This window comes from Spea bombifrons, chromosome 7, assembly GCF_027358695.1.
Source record: "Spea bombifrons isolate aSpeBom1 chromosome 7, aSpeBom1.2.pri, whole genome shotgun sequence".
Taxonomy (NCBI): domain Eukaryota; kingdom Metazoa; phylum Chordata; class Amphibia; order Anura; family Pelobatidae; genus Spea; species Spea bombifrons.
In genome coordinates this window covers 36,936,355-36,964,334 of record NC_071093.1, presented here as the reverse complement: position 1 = coordinate 36,964,334, position 27,980 = coordinate 36,936,355, and the positions used below count along the sequence as shown (strand labels likewise).

Genomic DNA, 27,980 nt, shown 5'->3' with positions numbered 1-27,980 from the left:
CAGGGTGTAGAAGTAACGGGAAGGAGGGGACACATTGGAAGAAGCCGGCTCGTACCGACCCCAAAATATGTACAGTACATCTGATGTAACATGCCACAACCAACAAGTAGGGACAGTCTGTCTGCTGAGAGACGGTGTCACCATGAAAGAGGGGGAGGACTGACAAGCTCAGTGCTGATCATCTAAACAAGTCACGTTCCGTTCCTTGTGGTTTTTTTTTTTTTGTTGAGGGCAAAGAGGGGAGAGAGAGACGCCATGCTCCAGCAAAACTGGGAACAGGTCGCAGTTTGAGTGAAGATGGCGTATATACAGGTAGGTGTCGTCCTCTCTTATCGCATTTCGTTGAGAATTCGAGGAAACGGCTTTTATCTCTTCCTAGAACTCGCACGTCCTCGCTTAGCGATAAAGTCATTGGGAGCAGATTAACGAAGGGTTTAGAACAAGGCGTGAAAAAGAATTGCAGGGAAAAAAAGAGAGCAATAGATTGCCAGGTACAAAGTGATTGCGTTCGGTAAGCGAAACGAGTCGGGCTAGAAATTTCATTTTGATTGATTAAAAATAACTGTTTGTAGAACTTTATGGCGTACGCGCAGCTGAAATGTCACGAAAAAAAGTTCTAGGGGGTGTGAAAAAAAATCAGCAAGACTGAACTGGGGCATCCAACACAACGAATAGATGCTACAAGTCTGATTAGTGCAGAGAATACAGTAACATCCATGTAATGACAAGCCTATTAGATCTATCATTGGCTGTGTCCATTTAAAAAAAAATTAACCCTTCAAGCACAGCCATGGAGAGCTCACGGGGTTAACGCGTGTCACGGGGGATGTGCAAATGATCACGTATAATAATTTTGGGACAAAGTCCTAAGTTTTATTTGGATGTGACATTTGGTATTACTATAGAGGATACACCGAGCTCACGCAGCAGACAGAAGAGATCCTGTTTTGTGTCTGAGTGAAGAGCTTCTGGGTGGAGTTGAGAGTTTAATTGGACGTGATGTATCATGAAAAACACAGCAGATATCAGATCAACAGTTGTTTTCTCAGTTACAGGGTATAGATTTAATTCAACAATAAGTTATAACTATATATATATATATATATGAGCAGTATTTACCCTTTGTGAACCAAGCCACACTCTCTGCCAAGGAAGAATCATTGCAGAATATTATTGATCGCTTGTTTAACATACGAGTAATATTTGATATATGTAATGCATTTGTTTATTCAAAATCCCCACCATGTAACAGGTTTGCAATATTAGCTAGGAATTAATATTGGATATTCATGAATATATTGCATATTGCTGATTAACTAGGAATTAATATTGGATATTCATGAATATATTGCATATCGCTGCTTAACTAGGAATAAATATTGGATATTCAATAATATTTTGGATATCGCTATTTAACTAGGAATAAATATTGCATATTCATTAATATGTTGGGTGTAGCTGATTAACTAGGAATAAATATTGGATATTCATTAATATGTTGGGTATCACTGTTTAACTAGGAATAAATATTGGGTATTCATTCATCTATTGGACATTGCTGCCTATTATTAAAGCGTTTCGCCTGTAAATGTTGCACAGTAAACCTATTAACACAGAAATAGCATTTTTAATGTTTTAATAGCATTGCATTTGATCAATAATGTTTAGTAATACCGAAGCGCTAAAAAAAACCCACACACATATACAACAGCAAAACCTGGATATTTATTCCTTGATGTAATCTCCGAACAAAAACACATAGTTAGCCATTGCCAAGCAACAATCTAACAGTAATCAAATGTAATATAATCTGTTACTTAGCCTCCGATGTCAGAGCTCGGGGAAAGGGGTTTGACTGATTACCAGTGATTATAAGTATTGCTGCATCCATTTAGACCGAGGATGTCTCTGATACCAGCAATATACCCTTATGATTAATGGTGTTCTTTGAAAAGTTACCGGGTACAATGTATCCAGGAATTATTGTGAGAAGCCGATTGATTCGGAATGAGTAAGATATTTGACTTTATGATAGACGTCAAAATGCACAGCCTCGTTTATCAGAGCGGCGGAATGATAATATTTTGACAGGTCGCCACTCAGATCCTGTAACCGATCATCCTATTTGTACAGCGCTCTTTGAAATCTGTCTTTGTAAGGAGAATAAAAAGGGGTGTGGGTGTCGGGTAATAATATACCACTCAAAGCGCATTATAACTGACAGTAAAAATATACATCTGTTATACTGTCTGATCATTCTTCAATCATGCGCACGAGCCTCCATTTATAAAAGGAAGCGCTTGCCTAGATGTTGTGATGAGAGGGGCAGTGCTTGGTTTAATTAAGTATGGAACCAGATAATATAATTACGGCATGGGATTTATTTAGTTTGTTGGGGATGAGGCCGTGCCTTTCATTTTATTCAGAGTTTGTGGTTCTTTCATTTTTAGTCTAATTTTGCTCTTACAAAAAGGGTTGTGGTGGATTAAGGCATAGGTGGTAAAGAGCCACATTTATTATTTTTATCATAAATAATAATAATATTATATGTATTAACATGTTTTCTCATCTCATTAAATATTATTGTTAGCAAAATAGATTTAGAAAATAGTGTATATTATGCATTATTTAGTATAGTATACTAAGTATATACATGTGTGTGTCTAGATAGCGATACAATTGGGTCACAAGTTGGGTCACAGATGCAACCGGAAGCTGAGACATGATCAAAACTTTAAATGCATAGCTATGCGCTATTAAAATGCAATATGCAATTCAATGACTGGATTTGTAGGGTCTGCGACTCGGTGCAGCTGGATCTGCTGTTTTACATAGCAAAAGAGATGGAACGCCGGCTTTAATGTGGTTTGGATTTCCATAAGTACTCTTAGCTTTCTTCGGCATAATGGTGATGGAACCACTAAGAGAATATAAAGTAGCCAATACTATATATCAAGTGTACTCTAAAATAATTACAGATATGTAAGTTACTTATAGCCAATGGTTTAATGTAAGGAGAATGCCCGAATATCGACTTTTCAACTATACTCGCGATATACCCTCCTCTAGGACATTAGGGCATTATTTGTTAACAATGTAATAAATTGTATTGTGTATATACAGATATATATATATATATAATATATGTTTATATAATGCAGGTAGTATCGGTGGTCATGAATGGCTGCCATTCAGCCTGTCCCACCAAACCAAACTAAAGGTTCTAAAACTTCCTATTGAATAATATTACTCAATGATACAGATCCCTCTCTCCCGCAATCCCTCTTTACTACTATTACGCATCTCTGTTTCTAGGCGCTCGGTTGTTAGTTTATAGTTACTGTTGCAGAGTTCCTCAATTAAGAATATTATCAAACTGTAATCATAATAATGGATACACAGGAGCAGCATTAATATTTGTATGCGACTGTTGTCTAAAGTAAGCGTTTTGGTTCCATAGGTCGGGAAGGAAAGGACTTTTAAATAACCTTGTCTATGCAGAGGAGAACCCTCAGGTTTTTTATAAGCAGTGGCTCAATGAGGAGGTTTATCTAATATGATTAGTTTCATAAGCACAAGCTGGAGCCATGATTTATGTGATCAGAGAGAGCGCACGGAGGAGCGGCTCATTTTTACTTGTTGCAAATGCTGAGGGCACACAGGAGACTTCATCTCTGCCGTCTGATTTTCTGTCTCCCAGGAGAGGTGAAAGGGTCTGCATCCGTGCCATTCTGTGCAGATGTTTCTATGGTTACAACTTCAGCTAATTTTGAAGCTAAGATCTGTCCTCTAATGCTCAGGCTGCAGAGTACAAAGATCACCCGGCTCCCTCCCGCATGTATCGGATAGTTTGCTGGAAAGCCTTAGCAGTCAACTGAAGGTCAGGGGCCATATTGGTGATTTCCCAAGGATGCCGTTAACAAGTCTTCTCAGGCACTTTCAATGTATTTGGAGATGCATTTTCCCCTTGTTTTTTGCTTTAATGTCACCGCCTGCACAGTTCAATAAAACAAACCACGTTTTCACTTTACAGAGAATATGAGATGCTTTCCTTACAGCTGATTATCCTTTGCTAGGCATCACTCTCAGCACAGACACCACCCTCTCTCTTTCTCTCTATAAAGAAGAGGAAAGAAGCACTGAGAAACTTCAGAGCTATCCATCTTATGTGATAAAACATTAGCAACCCATCTCCCAGCATCACATGCCTCCCAAGTGTCCTTCTTTGCATGGGCCAGTCCCAATTTTGCAACTGTATCCTGCTATCCCACTGAGCTTTACCTCTGTCCTGCTTTTCGGAACAGAGGTAGACCTCTGCGGGGCAGCACTGGAGCTCTGCGGGACAGCACTGGAGCTCTGCGGGACAGCAGTGCAGCTCTGCGGGACAGCAGTGGAGCTCTGCGGGACAGCAGTGTCCCACGGTCCTAATTTCATTCTCAAGCGTCTGGGACACCAAATAATGCATTCTGCACATGCGCAGAATTGGGTGCAGAATAGCACTGCCAGTTTGAGTGTCACTCTACCTCCAAAGCACTACTGTCCATAAGTCGGGAGTATAAGTAGAGAAGTATGACATAATGAGAAGCCAAACATGCCTCATTTCATATTTGACTCTCAGTTGGTGGTTGGGGTAGCGGGAATAAGAAGAAATAATTGTGGTACGTAAAATGGATCAAAAATACCTGACAGGTAAAAGTCTGTCCATGGCCAGTCAATGACCTTTTCGGTTTATCCAAAGCAAAACGTCTCATTCATAAACAACGGCGTAAAATCTAAAAATAATTTAGGAGACAAACAGAAAATATTAGGAGCTAGCAAGGGATAGATGTATGACTTTTTCTCCCTATATAATATTCATCATTGCAAAGCATGAGTTATTGGGACGTTAAAGAGGCAGAAATATAGATAAAGAACACAAGACTGATCCATACTCGTCCATAATAACTCACTAAACTGGTTATGTTGTTTTTCTTCCTTTTCACTTGCTTCATTGTGCATATCAAAAAGGACAGTTGGAACCAATAAACGAGGTGAGTTAATTTTTATTTTTCGTTGAATTGTACAGATATTTATGTGGACTGTTGAAATAGAACTCTCTTACATTATTTGATTGGTTATAAATCAGATTTGGTTTCTGTAGGATTATTTTATAGAACTCTTTGGGTTGGCACAAGGTCTTTTTTGGACAAAAAGCTAGATCATGCCTATACTTTGTCCAATCCAAGCCTTGACAAATATTCATACACGTCTGCCCTATCAGTGCTCCTTACGTCAACACTGTGTAAGAAATGATGTGTTTAATCACAACCTGTGCTTTTCCAGCTGAACTCAATGATTGCTCTAATTATTCAACAAAACTCTAATATGGTGTCATTTTATCTACGCTAGCAAATTATGCAAACTTGGAAAGGAGGTACTTTGTAGAGCGCAGGGTGGATATCACTGCTACAATATGATGTCATATACCAGTGAGGACTGGGTATGTGGAGAGGGCAGCTGGGGGTGCTATCCTGGGGCAGGCCTAGAGAAGCACCCCAGATAAATATGCCACTGTCTGGAAAGGATTGGGGGCTATCTGAAAATGGTGCCCTATCAACCCCATATTTATTTGACCTGTGGCTGGCTGAGGGTCATTGTAGGTGCTTTTCAGCAGCAACCCCTTAGTAAGAGATTGACATAAACCAAAGACCCGCTACACTACACCAGTAGTGATGGATTACAGTTTCATATTTTGTGATTGTGAGTGTAAGTTACCAGCATGCCTGACATTAAATCGCTGTATCTTGCTACTTCTGGCTTCAGAGTTTCCTGTCCAAAATCTCTGATCTGCTGCTGTGCCGATGGACGTGCAGAAATTGCTGTCAGAAGTGTTACGAATGCAGCTGTTGCCAGTCGAGTGAAGATGAAGTGGAGATCCTGGGGCCTTTCCCTGCTCAGACACCGCCTTGGCTGTTAGTACAGCAGTTTGTTTTCTTAGCAAAAAGAGTAAATATAAAAAGATGATTATTTGTCAAAAAATTTAAGTGGATGAAACAATAATAACAATAATAGTAACAATAACAATATGTTAGAACAGCTGTTCTCGAGGTGTAGTCCGTAATCCATAAGTGGTCACCAGGACCATCCAAGGTCAGAAAAAATATTTACCGATATATGTAATGTGTGTGTTTGTACTCGTGGAAACGACCATGCACTTCCTTAAGTGGCATTGAGGCTAATGTTTTAGGCTTTCTGCCAAATTTTAACTATAATTGTGTCTGTTTTTGGAATTGTCAACAGTTGTAGTCCTTGTGGGTCCAAAAACTTTTAATGGGGGTTCCCTGGAGACATCAGCATAAACATTCAGTTGGTCACAATGGCTCCAAACTGAACACGTTACCACCAACGCTACACTTTTGCCCCACTAAATATCATCCTTATAATGTTGCCTAAGATTTATGTTGACAGGCAGTATCCCCAGGGGATGTGATAAATCGGTAAAACAAAAGCTCAAAAGAACATTGCTATATCAAGATGTTGCTGTAAATGTCACTATGCCTACAGGGTTAACAATCGCAGCGATGACAAGGAAGGGGATTCAGATAATGCAGCCAGTGAGCCACCCCCAACTCCACAGGATACATCTCCTGACAGACGGCGATCATCTTCAGACACGTCCAGGTCTACTTACAGTCTCACGAGGCGTATTTCAAGTAAGGCTGCATTGAAATAAAAAATATAAGACATAGACATTGTTTGTACATCTTGTGTATCTTCTTACTAAGCACCCCTTTTGTTATGTACAGAGAATAGTCAATACATTACGCTTTTTGAGAAAACCTTTTATAGGCAGAGGTTCTCATGGCACATATAACATCCAATAGTGGCCAGATTTGTGTCATACAATCTGTATTACAATTTCACTGTCTTGTTGCATTTTAGATATATTTGGAAAATGTAGCAATTGGAGATACGAATCTGGATTTTCTAGCAATGGGCTTGAACATTTGCCATTCTTTTCATAAATTGTAGCACAGTCAAAATGTTCTTTCGGTATATTTTTAATAATATAAATTATGCTAGAAATCCATAGCTATGTGTTTACTTCTTCTAATAATGAACACATTCATGGTTATGTCCCAGGTTTAGAGTCAAGAAGACCCAGTTCCCCATTAATTGACATAAAACCAATTGAGTTTGGTGCATTGGGAGCCAAGAAAGAAATTGTACAACCGACAGTACTGAGAAAAACCTACACCCCCGAGGACTATTTTAGGAAATTTGAACCGCGTCTTTATTCTCTTGATTCTAGTAATGATGATGTAGACTCATTAACTGATGACGAAATTCTAACCAAGTACCAGTTGGGAATGCTGCATTTTAGTACTCAATATGATCTATTGCACAACCATCTAACTGTCAGGGTAATTGAGGCCAGAGACTTGCCGCCTCCCATATCTTATGATGGTTCAAGACAAGATATGGCTCATTCAAATCCATACGTGAAGATCTGTCTCTTGCCTGATCAGAAGAACTCTAAGCAAACCGGTGTCAAGCGTAAAACTCAGAACCCAGTATTTGAGGAAAGGTACACTTTTGAAATACCATTTTTAGAAGCCCAAAGAAGGACTCTGCTTTTAACCATGGTTGATTTTGACAAGTTTTCACGGCATTGCGTTATTGGGAAGGTCTCAATGTCATTAAACGAAGTGGATCTTGTGAAAGGAGGACACTGGTGGAAGTCCATCATACCAAGCTCACAGGTAAGATATGTGCTCAGTGGTGGGACTCAAAACTACGTACTGTGGTTGGTGTATTGTATAAAGGCATACATGTGCCAACAGTATACTTCTCCAAGTTGGCAAGTACAACGAATCTCTTGTAAAATATAAAATACACTGGTTCTTTGCCCTAGTCTACATCCTGGTGCAGCTGGGTCCATCTTTTCTAGTTATGAACTTTGTAACTTAATGAGTAATGCTTAGTTATGGGCCTTGATAATTTCCCCTATTGTTCATTCATGAGCTTAAAATATGTATGGAGATTTGTATGAACCAACATTTATTATATCTACTTTTTCCCCTTCTTAAATATGAGGGCATGTGAAGTTATGTTTTCCAACAGCCATTGCCTCCATGGCGTCCTTCTGTGCCATGAATAGATGAGGTCTTGGTGTCCATGATAGAAAACACAGCTGAGAAAGCATGGACAGGCAGTCAGTCTCAATAATGCCTCTACTCATAAGGCACCCCTTTACAACCTTTTCCCGGGTCTCTGGTGAAGTCTTATCCGCAAAAGCACAGCAGCAGTAAATATTGTAAATACTACAGACTTGGCCAATAGGCATTGCAACATCTTAAAAAAAAAATTGATGTCATCATTAAAAGTTAATATTTTTAGACAAGATTGAATGAATGCAATTTATTTCTACACATTATACACTGAAACAAAGACTTGGTATTTAAAATAGGTTAGGGGCCAAACATTTTAGCATTTTTGTATATTTTTTTAAATTTTTTGTAAATTGTGCCTTTACATGAAGAAATGCTGCAATCTGTGCTTCACTCTTCAAGGACATCACAATGAATAAGTGCCCTGTACAAAGCAGAACTATTTTCTTTTTATTAATATAGCTTATTGTGAGTATTAAAAATATTACAGCATATAATGGGCTGAATGCAATGAAAAATAAACCTTTAACACAAGTAATTGAATAGAAAGCATTCAATAGATTGCAATAGAAAAAAATATAAATATATACATATCTTGGCCCAGATATCATTATTTTTTTATCTCATACTTTTTCCAATGGGAGAATTGCTATCCAATTATTAGTGGTGGCATTTAGTCAAGCCCAGTGATGGGCATTGTAGTCTGTCTGTATTCTGCTGTGTGCGCCGGACCACAAATAAACTACGACATGTAGTTTAAAGCTCTGGAATCTTAAATGCACAACAGACCTAACCTCCATAGACAGTCTGTATCCAGCCTGGATAGGACACACTGGTTGGCCAATGGTTCTCAGCACTGGGGCCTATTCACTAAAGGGAGGGTTGTCAGTTGAGTTTGCGGGTTGTGTTTCAGCTCCTTGACAATTCACTCTTTATTAATATTAAATGTCTTCTTCATTAACACTCTTGACTGAAAAACATAAATTCTAATATATCAACATTCTTGATTCCAGAAGAGATGGCCTAAACCATCATTATGGCTTGAAGTCACACAATGAACTTGTAATTCCATCTCGTTCATACCCTTCATCTATTTTAACTTTTATGTGTCCACACTAGTTACGGATTATCGCTTTAAATTACTCCCCTACACCACTGTCCCTTTCTATTAATGCTGTGTGCATTTAAGACTCGCCACTCCTTAGTCTGCCATTTCATCTGAAAAAGAGATTTCTGTGGTCCCAAAAACATATGTAACCTTTCGTCTTCTTCTATGTTGGTCCAATAAAAGGTATCCACTTCCACTAAAGACTTCCACTTTGAGTTGATAACAACACTTCTGCAGTATTGTCCAGTATAGTATCCAGGACAACTAATGCATGGTTACAATTCTCTTTAAAGCCAGCTGTTTCCTTACGATTAGATTCAATTAGTAGTCCAGGTCAACACTGCAGTCTTTCATCAAACGCATTTATATTTATTCAGAACATCTACATGATGCCAGTGACCAGGCCTGGACTGGCTATCGGGCACACCGGGCATTTGCCCGGTGGGCTGGGCGGCCCAGGGACGGATTGACGTAGGGGCTGATGGAGCTGCAGCTCCAGGCCCCTACCTTAAAATAGGCCCAGTCAGGACCGGACTGACTAGGCCTATGCGGCCTCTACGACCATCCTTAATGCAGGGCAAAAGGGGCACCTGCCCCTTAAGCCCGCAGCAACTGTGACTGGGCCAGCCTCTCTAGGGGGCAGGGCAGCCCCCACCAGGGCCGGCCTTAGGGGTATGCGGCTGCCCGAGGCTTAAATGAAAACATCGTTTTTGTTTGTTTGTTTGTTTTTTAACTTTATTTAACATCCTCCGTGTTAAATAATATTAAAAAAAAATGATTACAGTGACAAAAGCTGAAATATAACTAATAGACAACAAGAAATGGTATATTAAATTTGTCAGAATTTGGTTTAACAAAAAATACACAAATAAATAAATAAATAAAAATGGGCTGCTCAGTCTTAAATGCCCGGGCCTATTTTTTGTCCCAGTCGGGGCCTGAATGATGATGTTAGGACTAGAGTTCTTGTATAACATTCGGCGGAGCGTCTGTCTAGAAATATAACACTTCCAGAAATTGGAAAAACAAAATAGCTTTTTTTTTTTAAAGGGGGCAGTTGCTATCCGGAATTATTTAGGAATAAGTGAAGGAAGCCAAGTTTGATCGATTGTCCCTGTTTCAGTGACATTCATGCAGTGCTTCAGTTAATTACTAGCATACATTATCAGCAGCTGCCTCCTGACATCGGACAAACCCATGCGCACATGCTTGGAAAATGCCCCTTTTTAGGACCCTCTTGCTCCCTCGATGCCCCTCTTTTCTAAGAGCTCAGGATATATATATATATATATATATACCGTATTTATCGGCGTATAACACGCACTGGTGTATAACACGCACCCCCATTTTTGAACAAAAAAACTGAACAAAAAAAACTTCATCAGAATCACTGCTATCTGAGAAACCACACACACACAGTAAGACACACACAGTAAGACACACACACAGTAAGACACACACACAGTAAGACACACACACACTCAGACACACACACCCTAACCCCCCTTCTCAGGATCTCCCCTCTCTCTCCCTAACCCCATCCCGGTCACTTACCTTCAACTCCTGTGTTGGAAGCGTGAGGCGTTTGTCTCGGGTGCCGGCGCTTCACTGCTGAGCGCCGGCACCCGAGACAAACGCCTCACGCTTCCAACACAAGAGTTGAAGCGCTGAGGCAGGCGGCGGCAGGCGGCGGAGGCAGGCGGCGGAGGCTGAGGCAGGCGGCGGAGGCGGCGGAGGCTGCGGCAGGCGGCGGAGGCTGCGGCAGGCGGCTGAGGCTGAGGCAGGCGGCTGAGGCTGAGGCAGGCGGCGGAGGCTGCGGCAGGCGGCTGAGGCTGAGGAGTCCTGGATTTCTGTCAGTCAGGGGGGCCCGAGAGTTGCCGAGCGGTCGTCTTCAGCAACCGCTCGGCACCCCTTGGGCCCCCCCTGACTGGCAGAACTCCAGGGCCCGGTCGCAGTTGCGACCCCGGTAGTTCCGCCACTGGCTCTAGGATTTATCGGCGTATAACACGCAGGTAGGATTTCAGCTTCAAATTTTAGTTAAAAAAGTGCGTGTTATACGCCGATAAATACGGTATATATATATATATATAATAAAACACATTCATTCTCAAATGTTATCCTTTAATAATTTAAGTATAATTTGTATCAGTATTTTGTTCTTTTTGTCTGGAAATTAAGGCAAAAAAAAATCATATTGTAAACTGTTAACTAGCAGAAAAAAAAACCAAAAACCTTGGCATACAAGGCTAGGATACAACAGTATGTCACGTTTACTGTAGCTTATGATATCTGTTCATTCTTGTTAATAAATATATCATGAATTTCTTTTTATCTATGAACCAAATGTATTTTTTATTCATTTTTAATCCTTAAGTTTTACGTCTGTATTTATTAGGTATAAAGCGTCTGGTAAGTAGTTTATTATAGTATTAAAACTGCTGCAGTAAGTAATAATATGTATAAAACGTTATTACATAAAATAATGCCATAAAGTGTATTCAAATATTAAACAAGACATAAAACAGCCTTACAATAGCGATTCTTGGTATTTTCAACCTTGAAACATCAGTTTTTAACTTTAGATTATTAGACAGACAAGTATTAACCCTTTAGTGTATATAGGCATTTGTAGGACAGCCAATAGTATATAAGTAGGGTACTCAATACGCGTCAAAGTGGATTTGTCGCTATCCCAGTATACTACATTTTACAATTTTGTGTATTAAATATAACCACGTAATGGCATTTACAGACCAATATAAATATAATTTGTGCCATCTTATGTGTATTCCATGGGAGCAGCCATCTTAACTTCCCATTATCAATTTTATTTTATTTTTTAATCAATTGATTAATTAATTACCGTAATTAAAGTTCTTCATGAGAGGAAGAAGAAGGTGTTCTTCGTTAGGTCGGTGGTGTTACCCACAAAAGGTGTATTATTATATTAGGCAGATTCTACTTGCTAATACTTAGAAAATGTAAATGTCACAATGATAGAGGAGGCTTTATTTGAGCTGGCGCGCTCGAAAAGTTCAGGTAGAATATTTAAAATGTTAGGCAGCTGTTTAAATTTGAAATTAACCTTAGCAAATCTGTGTTATTGGAGAATTGGGATTTCGGGTCCGGCAGTAAAACCGAGATAGAATGTTTCACTTTAAAGAGAAACCGTCCTCTCCTACTGTTCCCCCTCAACCACCGACTAGATTGTAAGCTAGCAAGAGCAGGTCCTTCTTTTCCTTTTGTACCAGTTTATTATTGTGTGTGATGTTAAATTATTTTATTTTCAATTATTTTAATTAATTTATGTTATGTAACAGCGCTATGGAATCTACTGGCGCTATGTAAATGTAATGCAACCGTCACCTTCACACCTTCACACACTTTAGCATAATGTTATTCATCAAAACTACCCACAGCTTGTGCTTTTTATTGGAAACTGTCTAATTGTTTTGAAGGCATGTTGTTTAAAATTAAAGGTGTTTTGGGAAAAAACCTAGACATCTGTTCAGATATTTTGGGCTATTTTACAAAAACTAACCTGGAAACAATATTTGAATCAGTGGTCTCCAACAGGTAGCTTTGAAGCTACAGGAAGCTTTTCATTGCCACTCCGATAGGGAGACCGTCCGACTCCATGTCTGGCGGAGAGAAGGGCTGTGTCCATCTTATCGAATATAGCCAGGAAACAAAACAATACTTTTAAACATATTCCCCATCCATATATTTGTGAACTTTTTTTTTGGATTAGCTAATTTTTTAATTCATCAATATTGATGGTGATAAATAATTCTTGTTAAAGAAAGGTTTGGCCCATGTTTACAATCGATGTGTTTTTAATTGTAAGATTATTTGATTATTAGGGCTCCTATTTTTTTCTTCTTCTAAACTATCCGACGTGAAGAAGTAAAGAAGGTGCTCCACAGTGATAGAAACACAGTGATTACCAGGTCCCTAGACTTCCTCTTATGGGGCTCCACTCCCTCACATGGGGATATGCAGCCCCTTCCTCCCCCCTTGGCTAAAACCAAAGGAAAGGGACTTCAAAACAGAAGTCCTCAAATATACTAGATACTGGTCTCTGTACCCTGTTCCTGGATGGCTCACTTCATCTTGGAACATCAAATATTTCAAAGAGGCTTGGAGAGTGAAATCATTTGAAATAAACAGGGGATTCATTCTGTTCCATACATGAATTTGTGAAGGTTTTAAATAACATGCTCTTTAGAGTTTTTTTTGTTACCAGTTCTTTTATGTGCTTGTTTATGCAAATGGTCAAGTTTGGGTATGATCGTTTTTTATGGAATCCAACATACTTTCTGCGTACATTCATGCATTTCCACCCAGTGGAACAACTGTATGCGGGGTTAAAAATCCATATTGAGTTACTGGATACAGAATCTAATAAAGATCCACTTTCCATGCCCTTCCTTACATTTGTTGTTATTTTAAGCAAAACATTTTAACCGCCACGTGATTTGTGTTTTTGTGTAGGGAATGATTTATAATTATCTCCTAGAACCTTGGTGTGTGTTTTTCCATCAGTTCTTTTGTGACTACGGAATAGGCTTATCCCATTGACACAGGCAGCCGTTCAGATTCTCCTGAAATATTGGTATATTTGAGCTGTTCTCTTTGCCCGTTCAAGGAGCTTGTTGTGTTCATGTTCGTTATGCTCATCAACCCAAGTTGCATTCAGGGATCGGTAAAGTGTCAGTGGGAATCCATGGTGCATGTGGGACATTTAGTCAAATTTCCATTGTTGTCTATCCCGGCTGTTTTTCTTGATCCTTTGGACTATTTAATGACTATTTGTAGTATTGTTGCGGAGGTTGGAAAAGCAACACAAAACACAATAGAATTTTGAAATATATTTTCAGCCCTGCAGTTCCATTCATTGATGAATTTCTAAACTATGTGCCTCTAGCACCACGATGGCAAATCACTGGGAAAGTAGATACCTGGAATAGAGTTTCAGTAGAATAGTACTGGCAAAAATAGTAAACAAAATTCAAGAAAACCTGGGATGTGCATAAAGCTATCATAAGGAAATAATAAGTACAAAAATTATTAAATAGTCCAAAAAAGGGCAAACTAGATGGGCCAGCTGCTTCTTTTCTGCCATCACCATCTATATCTCTGTGTTCTTTAGGGCACCTATGACCTATCAACACGATAAGAAGTGGCCTACTGAATTTGATAATGTGTTTACTGCCTGCAAAATATAGCAGTATACTTTCCATGTATACTTTCCATTTATAACACAACCTAAAAATATATATATATATATATATATATATTTCTATACATCTTAAACAGTCAGCGATGTCTCATCTGTCTCCTCTCGATGATTAAATGTTGGCATAATTTACTTGGCTACAAATAAAAACATTTTGCATTCCTTGATAGCCTCCAGATGTTTGGTTATATTTTACACAAATGTGCCGGTTTAATTGCTCTGTGTTGTGTAGGTGTAGTACTGATCTCGCTGTGATGTGTTGCTGTTCTTGGATGAAATACTCAGAGCCCCTTCATCAGCGCATGTCAAATTTCTATCAGACTAAGCATGAGTCATCCACGCGATTCATCGGGAAGGAGACCTGCGTGCGCAATTTCTTACATCCTCGGGAGAAAAATGATTTTTGGCATGGCGCTCCCAATTTAACAAAAGTATTTTTAACTTAAAGTTCACGTGCATCATTTACGCATTATTTTATGTTTGCAGTCGGACACATGTCATTGCATATCTATGTATGCTTTGAGGAGCAGAGTAATCTTGCTGTAGGTTTTTGTATATATATCTATATATATATATATATATCTATATATATATACAGTTTGTATATATGCATCGTGTATATATATATTCAAGAAAAGTGTTCCAGTATTTGTAATCTCTAGTAATCAAATAAAGCTTCGTATTCCTCAATCACTTATAAACCACACAAAATATATTTTAATATGAGTTTATACTCTACAACGCTGTGATCATATGTATAAGACTAGGTGCTTTAGCTACCAGTATGTTATGGCCATCTCATTGATTTATATAATACTCTGTATATCTGACCATCTTGCATAAACATTTGTAATTTAAATGGGAAATACCGTCCATTTACTAAACTCAGTACTAGCTATATGTCCATACTCAGAATTGGTATACAGAGCCAGTTTGGGGACTGGCTTAAAAAAAGCACAACAAAAATCATTATGGTGGGATCGATATTTTCTCACAATATCAATACCGACACCACAAAAGTGCATTGATCCTGGCCGTTAATGTCTGGATTCAAATCTCCAAGGGCAAGAACTGTCTCTGTGTAGCAGGTCGTTTTACCTGTTCGAAATTAATGTTAGGGTAAAGGTTTGACCTTAATCAAGAGAGATCAGAGGAGGCTAAATAAGAAAAATGTTATATATGTATATGGTTGTGTGGAAAAGAATGTACACTCTCTCTGAATTCTATGGTTGTACATATCAGGATATAATAACAATCATCTGTTCCATAGCAGGTCTACAAATTAGGTAAATACAACCTCAGATGAACAACACATGACATATTACACTGTGTCATGATACAAAACAAGCCCAAATCATCACCCCTCCACCAACGAGCTGTTTGTGCTGATATGCTGTGTGTGGTTTTTGCCAAATGTGGCGCCGTGCATTATGGCCAAACATCTGCACTTTGATCTCGCCTGTCCAAAACAATTGGTTCTCTAAAATCATAATTACTGATGTGTTTCTTCCTTGGCATTGTGTTAGCACACACCTGTGTGTCTGTGAGTCTGTGGATGTATTGGTAAGTAGGGGGGCAGAGAGGCATATCTAGGGAGCAGAGTGGTATATATGGGAGCATAAAGCATATCAGGGATGCATAAAGCATATCAGGGGTGCATAAAGCATACCTAGGGGGGGATACAGTATATCTGGGGAGCAGAGGGACACATCAATAATACGGTGCATTATGAATTAAGGGGGGGGGCTTAAAATGGCTATTGGTTTTCTGTTTGTAAATAACATATCCTGACTAAATGCAAAATAGACAAATATGTCCTACTAAACCAAGCAAAGACTTGGCAGTAAGTCATTAGCACACATGGGAACCTTTCAGGTTTGTCCTTTCGGAGGCAGCCTTTGTCCTCCTGGTAGGGAAATGCGCAAACCCAAGCTCAGTCATGTCTACCACCTGTCCCTTTCCTGCCTCGTGTCTAGCTGACTCCATCTGCCCAACCTCTCAAATAGAGCAGGAGAGCCCTGGGAACCAGACATGGTTCCAGATATATAGTTATTAGAGACTTTGCATAGATAGATATATAGAGCAAGCGTGACGGATTTGCTAGACAGATGACATCTGTTATAAATTGAGACTCTTGTTCATTGCTGTTGAAATAGGTTTTGAGAAGTAAACATGAATCATTTCTGATATATTTTCCCAATTTAGAACGAAGTCGAGCTGGGCGAGTTACTTCTGTCTCTTAATTATCTGCCAAGTGCTGGAAGATTGAACGTTGATATAATCCGAGCAAAACAACTTCTTCAGACAGATATGAGCCAGGGATCTGGTAAGTCTTATATTTTCTGAATTCAGAGTTGGATTACAAGTTGTTTTGAAAGGCTTCTGTAGAGCTGATAGCATTTTTGAGAATTCAAGTGGATTGATGTAAGATTGATTTCAAGTTTCTGATATAAGGGATGTGTATCACATTGGGTGATATAGGCATATGTTCATAAGTACTATAGGTGCTCTTATATCGGGGGGTGAAGCAGTGCCCCTTGGTACCAATCTGCTCATGCATGTCTTGTTCAGCATTGGTTGAGACATCTGTCCGGCAGAATTGTGCCATTGGGAATGTCCTAAACAAATGAGTTCTATAAATAATATGGTTCCACAACCTATTGAACAAGTTCACATTACTAATTTAGAAAATAGATATTTTTTATATGAACAGTAGATATGTTCATTCATATCACAGATACCTCTACCCTTCATCATTTGGCCACACTGATGGTGCTGGAATATGATAGCCTATTGCCGCCTTTTTCAATCCCAGCCCTCCCCTCTCAGCATGTTACATCACCTCAAAAAAAACATCAAAATATCAAACAATGTTATTTTTAAGGAAGACCAATAAGTTTGATTTCACTCCTAGACTTCTATAGACTGGTAGTGAAAAGTACACTGTCAACAAGTTTAGCCAGTGGGGACTCGTGTTATCCCCTGATCACAGATCCGGCATCTCTTATTTAACAATTGCTTCTCTCATTTTTTTTTTACTTTTTTATGAAATTGCAAGTGCTGAGTAACTGTGGTTTAAACACCGACAACGGTCCATCTACTTCAAACCATACCACACTTCTGTTGACATTTATTGCCAAACTTTGTGTTTTCTTCAGTTGTGGGTCCAATAATAATTTCACTTCAGGTCACAGCGTTACTTAATAAACAAAACATATCGACTACATGTATATATGTATGTTTGTTATTTCAGATCCCTTTGTGAAAATTCAACTGGTACATGGGTTAAAATTGGTGAAAACCAAGAAGACATCTTGTATGAGAGGGACCATCGATCCATTCTACAATGAGTCGTTCAGCTTTAAAGTCCCACAGGAAGAGCTGGAGAATGTCAGCTTGGTGTTTACTGGTAAGCTTTGTGACCATTTTGTATTTTAACCATAGTTGACATTGGGTCTTATTAATTATAGTCAAAAGGGGAAGCTTTTCCACTAGTTTCTGTGACATGGCTTTATTGATTGATCCAAATGTAGCACTGTTCACTAGAAATGTTTTCCTTTTATAAATAGAGACCACCAAAGTGATTGGTTAAAAGGGAGCTTCAACTGGGGCGGTGGGGTTTACAAGACAATAGGGAGAGCAGCGGCAACAACCTGAGTCCATGAGGCTGGGGGGAAAAAGAAGATATAATGTAAAAAAAATACGTAATGCTGACTTAAGCAAGCTAAACATATCTTGCTTAATAATTAATTTATATAACTAGCAGTCTGACTTAAAGAGCTGGTGATCAATTGTATTATTTGGAACCCATCAGAGATTTGTCCAGAGCTTTACATTAATGGATGAAAATGATCTTTTGTCACACACTGGTTGTTAAATAACTATAATAAAGCAACTATCAAGCGTTTATAATTTTCTTATGGGTCCACTTTAAAATATAAGGCATTAGTTACAATAAAAAATGCAGACTTATGAATCTTTTAGTGGTACTAGCATTCCTAATTGTAAAAGGTACAGTTTAATGCCCCGACAAGAATGAATGCATATTAAAGTACCTATTTTGGAATGCATTATTTTAACTAAAAGATTAATAAACTTTCCTTGGTAAAATGCTGCAGCTCCGGAGCTCCACAGTATCTCCCCCTATATTATATACATTCTGTGCCTATTTCAATCAGCCAATCACTGGCAGGAAAGCTCTTTCGTTGAACCCAATGGCATTTTCTGTGCATGAATGTGGGGGGTCTTATTAACCCCCTGGAACTCTCACCCAAGCCAGCTATAGAGTATCCTGTGCATGGCCGCTGCTGTGAACATGATACATTCAATGAAACACATCTCCTGTATGGAAATAGCTGGGGGCAGGAAAGAGAACAAATCCATAGTGGGGATTCTGATAAATCCCTTTACGCACTTGAATGCAAAAAAATAAATAAAGGCTCTGCTTTTAAGTGGATAGGATGCCATGAGGGTACCTCTAAAGGACCTCCTAGAATGCTTGTAAGTAAATCGAATGTTGATTCACTCCAGATAATCTTGCAACTGGATCCCCACGTAAGGCATTTGCTCCCCCAGCCTGGCGTTATTGTAAAAAGCATACAGCATGGATTGCCACAAGTGAGTTTAGAATGCCTGTGGCTACTGAGAAATCTCTTGGGAAGCTCAGCTGTCAATATCTTCTGTGCTCTGTAATTAAGTTCACCTGTAGGGAACAATGTAGGTTTTTTTTATACAAAGATCCTGCAACAACAGAATTGATCTGGCACACAAATACTTGATACTTGGATCAGCCACGGGAACATAATGTCTCATTTAGGCACCATGAAATAGAACTCCTGTTCTGAATGTATTGCATACATTAAATTTTTTTACCATTGATGATGATGACCCATATCCACCACAATCTTTCTGATGCCTACTTTAATTCAGGTTACCCCTGAAGCTACCTCACACTGCGTGCCCTCTTTCTGAATGCCAGGACATGGCGTTATATTGTGGCAGAGTTCTATAGACCCTGCCAGCTAGGCACAGACCTCTATAGCATTATATATATAACAAATGCTCCCTACGTTTGATCATCAGAGATTGGCCCTTGGGTCCTATCAATCATTCGGTTCGCCCAATTCATTTCTGGAAATGATCCTGAAATGTGTCCTGCAAGCTGTGGAAAACATTAAAAACGAAAGCACGTCCATTTGCTAGTGATGGATGTTATGACTACAATGTACCTCTCAGGCTTTGATATGTCATTGAGTTCAGTCTTGGGTTAAACAAGGCGATGCAGTTACAGCTGATGACCCATTAAAAGCTACAGGCAGAAAGAACACATTGCAAAAGCTGTTCATCCCACATTTCAGAAAAGCAGATGTCCCAGAGAACTGCATTCAGCATATTAATGTGTTTGCAAACATTTTACCATTAAAGTGCAGGTGAACAGGAGTGTCAGAGTTGCCCTTTTAGCGTTGAAATATCTGTAGTATAAGAGCTGTAATTAGGAGCTTATTAATATTCCACACCATGTTCATTTGTGTGACTAAGCATATTAGTGCATGTTCAAGCAGAGTAAAATCCCTTTTTCCACACATATTACACTTAACGATCTGATCTCAGGGATACATTTAAGCCTAGGCCAACAGTCCAACAAGCCAGAGGGACAGCAGGCTTATCTTTACTTGACAAACTTATCACAACTGGACATATACAGTTGTGTGAATAAAGTAACCCTCTTCAAATGCTATGGTCTTACATATCAGGACATAAAAGCAATCATCAAAATGAGGTAAATGCAACCTCAGATGAACAACAACACCGTGTCATGAGTTATTCATGATATTCATTATTATTTGAGAAATAAAGCCAATATGGAGAAGCCCTGATAATCTGCCCATTCACCCAGAGACTCTCACCCAAGACTCATGTTCACATATATTATTATAAATATTATAAAGCAGCCAGCAAAACTATGAGTACTTTCTAAGAGCATAAATTATCGTTAAAGGTAATTGGAAAAAGGGAAGTATCCGATGGCAAACCTGTATCTTCCATAGAAAACAAAAATACAGATCTTCTTCTAAATAGTAGATTCCCATAATGATCGGAGAACAACAAAACACCAAATAGAATAATAGCAATTACTATCGTTATTCTTGTTGTCCTTAGGATTCATAGCTGTAGTTTCTATGTAGTGAAATTGTATCTTTCTGTTGAGAATCATAATTATCTACATGACTGACACCGTGATGGTGAGAGATGAAACTAGCAATCTACAATCAACTCGATTTTGTTCTGTCCAGGCACAGCATCCACCAAAAAATTCTTTTAACAATATTATGGTTTTTTTCCTATTTTTCTGTTAAGATTCTAACCTTTGAAGACACATTGTGGACTTTATTTTCTTCTGCCTGTTACGTGAAGATCTTTTCCCCACATACTGTTTTATTTTCATTTTTCCAAGATGAAAAAAATCAGAGGAAAGCACCTATCTGTGCCGATTCAAAGCCGTGTGTTCTTTAATGCAGTAAAAGCTAACAATTGAACCCTCTCACCAACCAATAGCTTACAAAAGGATTCCAGGAAACACAAGGCTGATACTGTGAATGAAGTACCCGGCTCCTCAGTTGTTAGCAGGGGGTAGCAAGAGTCCTTTTATTTGTAAGGATTTTATTGTGCCTAACCCAAGGCGATTATAATGTTGTGTTCTGTACCTTATGCCTTAATACGGTGCTCTCTTCAGAATGAGAAATTCGTTCTGGCCCTTGCTGTTAGCTTTCATAAATTCTGATTAAATATTTAACAGCTACCAGAGGCTTTGTGTAGCTGAATGTTTTATTTAAAGGTATAATATGTCCCTTTCAACACTCTCGCTCCTTAGTGACGCTTGTCCTTGACTTTCAGTCATTATTGACTCTTTGAAGAATCCATCCAAATTCTGTTCTTTTTGGTATTGCCTCAAAATTCTAACCTTTCAGTGACCATTAATTAAATAAGATGTGATTTATCCAGTGAAGACATTATTTAATGGGAAACAAACACCAACAAATAAAAGCTGTCCATAACCATGTAAATATTGTATGTTTGACCTGTTAACACAATTTGATGATTGGAGATGGATCTAGGTTGTTAGGAGAACCAAGCGTAACATTTAGAGGGATATTTTTGACACAAGTGTAGAGAGATTCATTGTATGCAGTCTGCACCAGCTATCTGCATACATACGCATGCGTTGGTATAGGAGCACAAGCTCGTTTTATGTTGATGTCACAAGCAGTAAACACAGGCTGTGCGGTACTCTTTGCATAAACCTTGCGCTTGTACATTGCCAAGGTACTTGACATGCTGCCTCACCCATTTAGCTTTCTATACGTTACAAAAGCCACCACTTTATACTTACTCTTAAGGCGGTGGACCTGGAAGTGGATACAGTAGGTGTATCCTGGGCTTGCTTCCCTTTATATAATAGATTTTGGCCACTGATACCAGTCTTGCATGGCTCCAGCTAGACTGTTCCTACAAGGTCGTTCATAAACTTAGTTAGATCCGTTTACCTCTGAGCTTGTCTCTTGTTTCCACCCATTGATCTCCAGGGCTGTTTTTTGACATTGCTCAGGTTGTTCTATGAAATCGATTTATGGAGCTACCTCTAGTTCCTCTGCACCACCGCCCAGGACAGGGCTAAGGGTTTCAGTCTCTAAGGATGCTCAGAAAGTCCTGCAGGGACCCCTTGAGGTTACGTCTTGTTGGAAGTGACTGGAGTGAAGAACTCCTGGGTGCCGTTTGCTCTACTGGTCGGACAGCAGGTACCCTGAACTTTGCCCACTGAGCATAGCTAGGCTTTTATCTAGACAAGGGTTCCATATAATTAAACTGTTGGGGTTTAGCAGTCCTATGTGTTTTTTAACATAACTACATGATGTAGGATACAGGGAGGCTAGGGGAATATATGCAATATAACAAAAAGAGGTATTTCTAATTTAAAAAAAAAAGCTTTGCAGGCACATCTAACATTAATTATTTACAATAATTAATCATGTTGGATTCAGGGTCAAAACGAGAACACCATTCAGTGTTACCCATTACATTATAAATGAATGAGGGATTCCAGCTCAGTTCTAGTGAAAAATGACATTTTGTTTACATTTTATAATTTCTCATTGGTAAAAAAAAAATCTTAATTTAATCTAAAAAAAATGGGCAATGACAGGCCTTTACATCATTACATTATTTTATATCTCCAGCAAATAAAACTAAGGTCCAAGCTTGGCAAGTGATTATCTGGAAAACTGCTTTGTGTCATGCTAATGTATGGAGACACAAGCTATTAATTAAACGTAATTATTAGATGTACTAAAAATCCTTGCTGCCAAGGTAAACAAAAAACGCCCAAAACATGAGCGTTTCAAAATTTTTACACCAGTCTCAGAGTGTCAGAGCGAGTGCACATACTCTTTGAACTTTACAGACGTCAACATGTTTCAGTGAAGTAGATGTATCTTCATTTTTCTTTACAGGGAAAAAAATTGCCACACATCCTGAAACTTCACATTTGGCGCTTTTCTCTGTGGTATCAAAGCAGATATCCCTGATTGAATACATGTGACACTTTAGAACCCAGAGAATTAATGGCTTCCATTTGTATGGTTTGTTCTATTGCTGAGTCGCTTACAACATCGTCATCGGGATGCCAGGGGAGCGGAGCTTGACAGATAGGGTGTCACCGGAGACCGAAATCCGAAAAGCAGGACAGGGGTAGATTTTGGCGGGACAGCGAGATAGCATAGCAAAATCGCGACTGTCGCACAAAAAGTACCAGGTTTAGCGCACGTGTATTGTTTATGACTTAAATCATTAAAATAGCAACCACTAAAGAAAACTGCTTCAATGATTTTTGGGGGAAAGAATAATCTGGTGTTCATTATGTAGCAAATTAAAGTTATTTGGGTTCTATAAATACAAACTCAAATCCATCTACTATTCCTGGTATAACTACGACTGTATGTTTACCTCCAGGCCTCATCACAGATCACATTGTTAACGTAAAAAAAGACATGTGGATCAGAGTGATGAAACACACGGCTAGTGCGTTTGGTTATTTTTAGCCGTCTGTTCGGCTGCATATTACAAGGTTAGCAGCCCGATGACAGCACACCCGGTTTAAAGGGACTTATTGGGTGTCTCGTGGATGTGACGACCTGGTATCTCTCGGTAACCGTTAAAGCTATTTCCCTTTAGCGAATTCACTTGTCTTGTTCTATATTGATAAGCACAAGTGTCTCAGACACAGATTATTCTAGACAGCCGTGGTTAAAACATACTTCCTGTAGATAGTGCTCTAAAAATATAAAATCTATGGGAAAGGTAATTTTATAGATCACATGCGCTAGCTAGACAGCTGTTATTTTGTAAATTGACTACCCCCCCAATGGGCATTTTGTTTAGCCAGCGTCTGACGTAATTTATTATTATTTTTATTTGTAAAGGTCCACCATTTTCCACAGCAGAGGGGAATTATTCACTAAAAGCGCTACGGAATTTGATGGCGCTATATAAAACAATAAATAATAATAATAATAAAACGTGAGCTAGCATGAACTGGCAACGTTTAACCTGGGCTAATATGGTAAGGTACACTTAGGACCTTGTTGTACTTGCGCATTGACACATTCTTCAGTAAAGAAGGGGGTTAAATACATTCTGGGTAGAAATACCTTTTTGGAATAGCAGTAGTTATCTTATGTTTTGTTGGTCTGTTTAAAAATTCAGATGGATCTTTCGCGAAAGTTCCATAGTTGGTTGTCTATCAGTGTCTAAAAAAGAAAGATGGTCACGGAAACCACTTTAGACACTTGTGCTATCTGACTTTGCTTCAGCTCATGTTCCTCTCTTTTTTAAGAGCTTATCTCAAGCCTCGAGATGCCACAGCAGCTCCGCTGGAGACCCATCAATGGGCAAACATTTTCCTAGATACATTTTTGAGCATATCTTGATATTCAGGTGTCAAATTGAAAATATATAACTTCTCCTAGGAGTGGTTCCATGAATTGTGTAAAATAGAGGAACCATGAGTGTTATTGCCTTCCTCCTCCATGTACAACCTCCTGCCTGGCTCCACAAAACCAAAATTCATAATTCCGGCTGAATCATTAAGTCTCAGTTATAGACTAATTTCAAATAGAATCCTGCCTCTGAGCCGAAACAAAAATTATGTTTACTGCAAGACCTGAATACGCTATTATACAGGTTTTTTTTTTTTAACAAACTAAGGCCAAGCATCTAGCGCAGGCATTTGGCATTCTTTATGATATAATTGCTTCTCATACGGTGTTCAGCTAGGTTAAAATACCATCTTTTCTCATATACATCCCTAATGATTACCTAGCTCCTAAGATAATTTCGAATTCAATTACTATGACTCTTAGGCACTTATAATGCAAAGTGACAAATCGGGCCGCAGAAACTGTATGTCAGGCACCACAGAATTAAGTCTTGTTAAGCGGAAAGAACTCACAAGCCCTGCGCCGAGCTATCAAGCCATCATTTCATGATATGTTCTTGGGTGCAATTAGAGTACTGGAGAGGAAAGTGACATTTGGTACAGTAAAATCACCTTATGTTTAAAGTTTGAAAATCCGATCGCATTCTAATAGTCAGATTTTAGAACAAGACATAATTGGCATAACAGTCCCTGTTAGGAAATTCAAATATTACATTTCTGTCTGTGGCCTGTTCTGTGTTAATAGTTATGATATCACTACCATTATATATCAAACAAGATGTACCAGAACAAATTTAGCCAAATTTAGTTAATTACACTAGAAAGTCAAGTCTAATAAATGTTGCATTTTAATATGTTTCTTGTGGAATAAACATCACCCACAGTGTCTAGGGGCAGCACAAAGGCCGTGATTTAAGGAGATGCCTGGTTGGGAACAAGTTTTTTTTTAACAAATAGTTTGGCCGGTAGATAGGACCAACATCACTCAGGACAGGAATAACAAGAGCACAGGTTTCTTAGGCCGCCAAATATGTCCTCATCTAGAGGTTTGTTTTTGGAAAATGGGCAAAAACCTTGTCCCCAGTTCTGATTTTCTAGCGATGTATAAATCCTAGGAGAGTGCTTTTGGGGGTCACTGCCCTAGGCCTCAACCCAGCCATGCTACTGGAGGTCAGTTCCCTCTTTTGCCCGTCGTCTTCATGCAGAGTCACATCTCAGCTCTCCACACCAGATTCATTTTATATTTAAGATTATTTAATAACAAAAGGTTTTAGTACAAATGGGCAGTAAGAGCAGAGCCTTACTATGATTGACAGACCTGGGAACTTTCTAAATGAGCTTACCCTGAGACTCGTACAATATTAACTCTTTAATAGGACCATTGTGAAGATTCTAGTGACTCATCAAATGTGCTTACCAAATTGCTCTAACACTGCTCCTCATGGAAATCTCGACTTGTCGTCATTTAAAGATACGCTTAATTGATTCACTTAATCAATCAAGTCTTATATACGATCACAGTATATAGAATAGGAAGGAGTCAGCTCCAGACTATGTGACCATGAGCATATGCTCCTTCACCTGGAGACCCTGATATTGGGGCGAAATCTGCGAGACTCACGGTTAAACCCTGAGACTACCCACATATGGTGATTTAACCATGAGGCTTCCGCCCCTTTTCTATCTGCCGCCCTAGCTAGGCAATAACCCATTGTGGGCAATGTTGCTACACTTTCTTTTATTTGCTCTGCTTATTTTTGTTGATTGTCCTTTTTTTGTTCTTTCTACTTTTTGTTCTTCTTTTCCATTGTGTTATTTTTCCTATTCTTTCTATGATTGATGTGTTTCATTTGTTATTTCTTTTAAATAATAAATGATGGTATAATAGTTCATTATTTAACAGTATTTCTTATTTTACGTTCTTTCCTTTGATGTGCGATATATACAATAGCACGTTAGTAATACCGGTTTGAATTCTATCCATTAACGGCATATTAAATAGTAATCCTGGTGAGGGCAGCAAAGTTCCTATTTTTTATACTTTACTTTTCAGACTTAAAGGGAATCTATAACTGAAGTGCAGTACAAAATGTCAACTTTAAAACTGAACTTTAGGTGTGTTGTTTTCTGTTCTCATGGAAAGATATAATCTATATATTCCCAAAATAAAATACTTCTTAATGCTTAGTTGTACATCTTAGTTGTACACAACAACATTATTTTACGGTGTATAACAACAGGGAATTTAGCACAATTAGCTAAAAAATGTACAGACTGTTCTGTCGGTTACCAGTTACATTCTCACGTACAGCGTCCTCCTCTTTCCATTATGGCTTCATACATCGCTTAATGCTCCTGAACATTTTAAATTCATCATTTCAATTCTCTCATCACCTTCAATTTTTTTTTTTAGTGTAACATTTTTCATCCATTTATGAACACCAAGTCCAAACATGACTTTGATTAGGCTCATGGAACATTTTCCATGATAATAAAGAACCTCATGACTGGTGATCGTAGGAGACTCTGTATGAAGGTTGAACATTGCAACGCATTGGTATCTACATACATTACAAAAAGCTAGCCCCAGTGACTTGTTCCCTTCAAGAAGAGTGTGGAGTATATAAGGCCCACCGGAATAAGGGGGCAGTCCTGGCCCTGCCCCGCAAGCGTAGGCTTCGGGTAGCCGGAGCCCACAAGTTCCCAGGTGTGATGATAAGAAGAAAGAAAAAAAACTAGGGTTCTCGATAAGAATAGGAGGGTTTTCTCTGATAAATAAAAACACACGTACCTTTCATTTAGAATAGTATATGTTCTGGTGATTGCGTAATAAAATCAACATATATTATTTGTCTCCTAGCTTACGGACACAACATGAAGAGCAGCAATGATTTCATTGGACGAATAGTGATTGGTCAGTATTCATCAGGCTCCCCTGAAACAAACCACTGGCGACGCATGATGAATACTCATCGGACGGCAGTGGAGCAGTGGCACAGCCTGAGGTCTCGGGCCGAGTGCGACAGAGTGTCCCCGGCTTCACTGGAGGTGACGTGAGAGCAACAACGTGTGGTGTCACAACAGACGCACAAAAGGAACCAACGTGGGACAACCATTTAGGCTGCTTGTGATTAAGTGGCAGCATATGCCTATGTGCCTCACTGTATTTTCACGATGCAACATGTTTGTTAAATGTCCATCAGGCCAGTTGGGTTTTGAAAACGTGTGACACATGGATTCATATTATTTGCTTTCTGGCCTGGCGCACCCATCCACCAACTAATTCCACCCCTCATAAAATAAGCCAGTGTTTCTGTGACGCGCTGTTACATTTATTAAAACGGACTTAAAGGAAGACTCCGAATAAATGTGTCTTAAATGAAAGAATATCTTGTGGCGTTCATAAATATACATACAAAATGTTGTTACTTTTATCCAGTAACAAAATGTGCTTCTTTGTCCACAATGTCCTCTACTTCCTGCTTTTTTTAG

The 27,980-nt window shown here is 38.9% G+C and overlaps 1 protein-coding gene across 1 annotated transcript; it reads left to right on the top strand.

Moving 5' to 3' along the window:
- Positions 1 to 27,875, top strand: SYT17 (synaptotagmin 17). The gene is made up of 8 exons (XM_053471737.1): positions 1 to 312; positions 5,013 to 5,030; positions 5,803 to 5,951; positions 6,544 to 6,692; positions 7,123 to 7,742; positions 16,703 to 16,823; positions 17,751 to 17,906; positions 27,349 to 27,875. Exons 1-8 carry the CDS (start codon positions 298 to 300, stop codon positions 27,543 to 27,545), a joined length of 1,425 nt encoding a protein of 474 aa, XP_053327712.1. The 5' UTR covers positions 1 to 297; the 3' UTR covers positions 27,546 to 27,875.
- Positions 27,876 to 27,980: the final 105 nt, after the last annotated feature.